The sequence below is a fragment of the Malurus melanocephalus genome, unplaced genomic scaffold (assembly GCF_030028575.1).
Source record: "Malurus melanocephalus ecotype Western Australia unplaced genomic scaffold, MMel_1.1 scaffold_24, whole genome shotgun sequence".
Lineage (NCBI taxonomy): Eukaryota > Metazoa > Chordata > Aves > Passeriformes > Maluridae > Malurus > Malurus melanocephalus.
The window spans coordinates 1,088,333-1,090,780 of record NW_026623256.1 but is presented as its reverse complement, the minus strand read 5'-3'; the positions used below and the strand labels follow the sequence as shown (position 1 = coordinate 1,090,780).

General features: G+C 63.1%; 1 protein-coding gene across 2 annotated transcripts in view; it reads right to left on the bottom strand.

The window, feature by feature from the left end:
* Positions 1-2,442, bottom strand: part of PLXNA1 (plexin A1) — a 113,691-nt gene extending 111,249 nt beyond the window's left edge. Inside the window, exon 1 of one of the 2 annotated variants that reach the window (XM_057390265.1) lies at positions 2,367-2,442. Coding sequence is in view for 1 of the 2 variants with exons in the window: in XM_057390264.1 (XP_057246247.1) it covers positions 242-393 (152 nt within the window). In the remaining variant the exon portion in view is untranslated. Of the gene's footprint in view, positions 1-241; positions 701-2,366 lie in introns of those variants that run through there. The other variant, XM_057390264.1, reaches the window with a different exon arrangement.
* Between the last annotated feature and the right edge of the window lie 6 nt (positions 2,443-2,448).

The window sequence follows — 2,448 nt, the reverse complement described above, 5'->3', positions numbered from 1 at the left end:
GCTAACAAAAGCAACGTCGCCAAAACTTTAATCTTCAGGTAGCAGCTGCAGAAAGCCCAGCCACCCAACGGAGCCGGAGCCAGCCAGCCCCCGGCGCTGCCTCCCCGCAGTCCCTCGGGAGCAGCGAGCGCATCCAGGCTTGCCTCTGTCGGAGGAGCGGCACCGGCAGCCAAAGCCGCAGGCGGATGGGGAGCACCAGATCACACGCATGATCGGGTATTTTGAATCCAAACTTCCTTACCAGCCTTCCTTACGGCCCCGTGTCKCCACGCCGCTGCCGGCACCGGCATCCACCGGCACCAGCCGATCGCTGGGCAGCGAGCGGGAAGAAGAAAAAAACCTTCCCTCCTTGCAGCCACTTAAGAAATTATCCATGCATCCTCCCAGAGGCATCTGCCCCACTGCTTTTCCTTGGCTTCTCCACCTTTCCGCCCTGTTCGGTCACCAGTGTCTTGAGAGAGAGACATCGAGTCACTCATTTTACCCACTGAGTGTATACAAAAGACCCTGGGATTGTTCAGGAAGCAATTAGCCGCTGTTCAGAGGAAAATGGTGTTTTCAAATGGATAACCTTTGATGTAGTCAATAGCCTCAGATCCTCTTTTTTYCCCCTTTTTTTTCTTCTTGCAGCCGCACACAAAAGAAATGAAAAAATAAAAAATGAAAAAAAGAAATCCAGCAAAAGGCTGGTAATTCCCCCCGACACAGCTCTCGCTCAGCAAAAAGGGATTTTCTCGCAAGCTGGAGGAAAAGCAGCTTCGGCAGGCGGCTCATCTGCCCAACTTTTCTCCCCTCCGTGTCCCGGAGCATACGAGAAGGATCATGAATATTCATCCCCCCCGTTAGCAGGTTCTGCTTTTGTTTTGTCCTCCCCAAGCAGGAGCCAGGGGGGAGCTAACAAGTGAGGTTAATGCCTGTCTTTTCTCTCCCATCCGTCTCCTCTTTAACCAGTGACCTTCATGTTAAGCCCTGTTTACACACAGCCCCCCTCCCCTGGCTCCCCCTACCCCGGCGCTTGGCCAGAGGCAGAAGGAAGAATTTTCCCGCAAGGAAGGCAAAGGAGGAGAAAGGACTGCGGGATTTCGGGATTTATTTCAGCATGCCACAGAGATTTTGCAAATCCCTCCCCAATCGCACGCCGGAGCTGCGATGTGTGTTCGCTGGGCAGGAATGGGAAGGGGCTAAGGGACTCGGAGCTCGCAGCCGGCTTTATTCGCCACCTTCCACGTTCATACCGGCGGCGGGAGGCGCGCACCGGCGCAGCCCCGCACACAGGTACCGCAGCCTCCCACGCCTCGCTCGGAGCGCTCAGCGCTGTGCGCCAAATTACAGCGCGATCACAATAGTAACGATCGCAACGAGGGCGACGGCAGCCATCCCACCCTATCCCATCCTATCCCATCCCATCCCATCCCATCCCATCCCATCCTATCCCATCCCGCAGGGCACCCTCGGCACCTCCCCGCCGGCGGCTGGCGATCGGGGAGCGCGAAGGGAACGGCGGCGCTGTGGGCTTCGGGACGAGCCCAGCCCGGATGCCGCTCACCGCGCCCCGGCGGGATGCGGAGATGGAAAGCAGCGAGAATGGATATGGGATAGCACAATGCGGGGATGGCAGCGGGGACACGGGGCAGCGCGGACTCGGGGATGACAGCGAGGATGTGGGGCAGCACGATGCGGGGATGGCAGCGGGGATGCAGGGCAGGGCGGATGCGCGATCCGAGGCGGCAAGCACAGGAAGGCTGAGCCCCGTTCGAGTCCCCAGCAGTGCCCGATCAGGGTGGGCAGCGGGGCGGCGGGGCTGGGGCAGCGAMCGCCGCCGAGAGCTGGGGCGGGCGAGTGCAGGGAGACAGAGGGAAGGAAAGAGGCGGCCAAGCCCCGCCGCTACACCGGGCAGGGAGGCACCGCTGGCACCGACTCCCCGCGGGAGCGCCCCGGCCCGAGCAGCTCCGAGCGGGGAGGCGGCCCGCAGCCCGTCCAGCCCGCACCTGCCCGGTCCCCGGCACACACCGCTACGAGACCCACGCGGGGCGTGGGGCGGATGAAGAAAGAGGCTCGGTCCCGGCGCGGTTTTGTCCCCCGCGGGAGGCGGCTCCCGGAGCCGCGGGGCGCAATGCGGGCTGGTCCCGGCGGCAGCAGCAGCGCGGCGCCGGCCCTGCCCGGCCCAGCCCTGCCCGGCCGCCGCGGCCCCTCCGCGCCCCCGACGGGGCCGCCGTACCCTGCCCGGGCCAGCCCCGCGCCATCGCCGTGGTGGCAATAAAGCCAAATTTTTTAGGGGGCAATAAAGCCAAATCCGCGTTATTGTTAACGAACCGACCGATCGGGCACATCGCGCCGCGCCCGAAAGTTGCAACCGGGTTACTCACGGCTCCGGTCCCCGCTCGCCTCCGCCGTGCCAGCCATAATTGCATTCCACACCAAGCCGCCCGCCGGGCCGCCGCCGCCGCC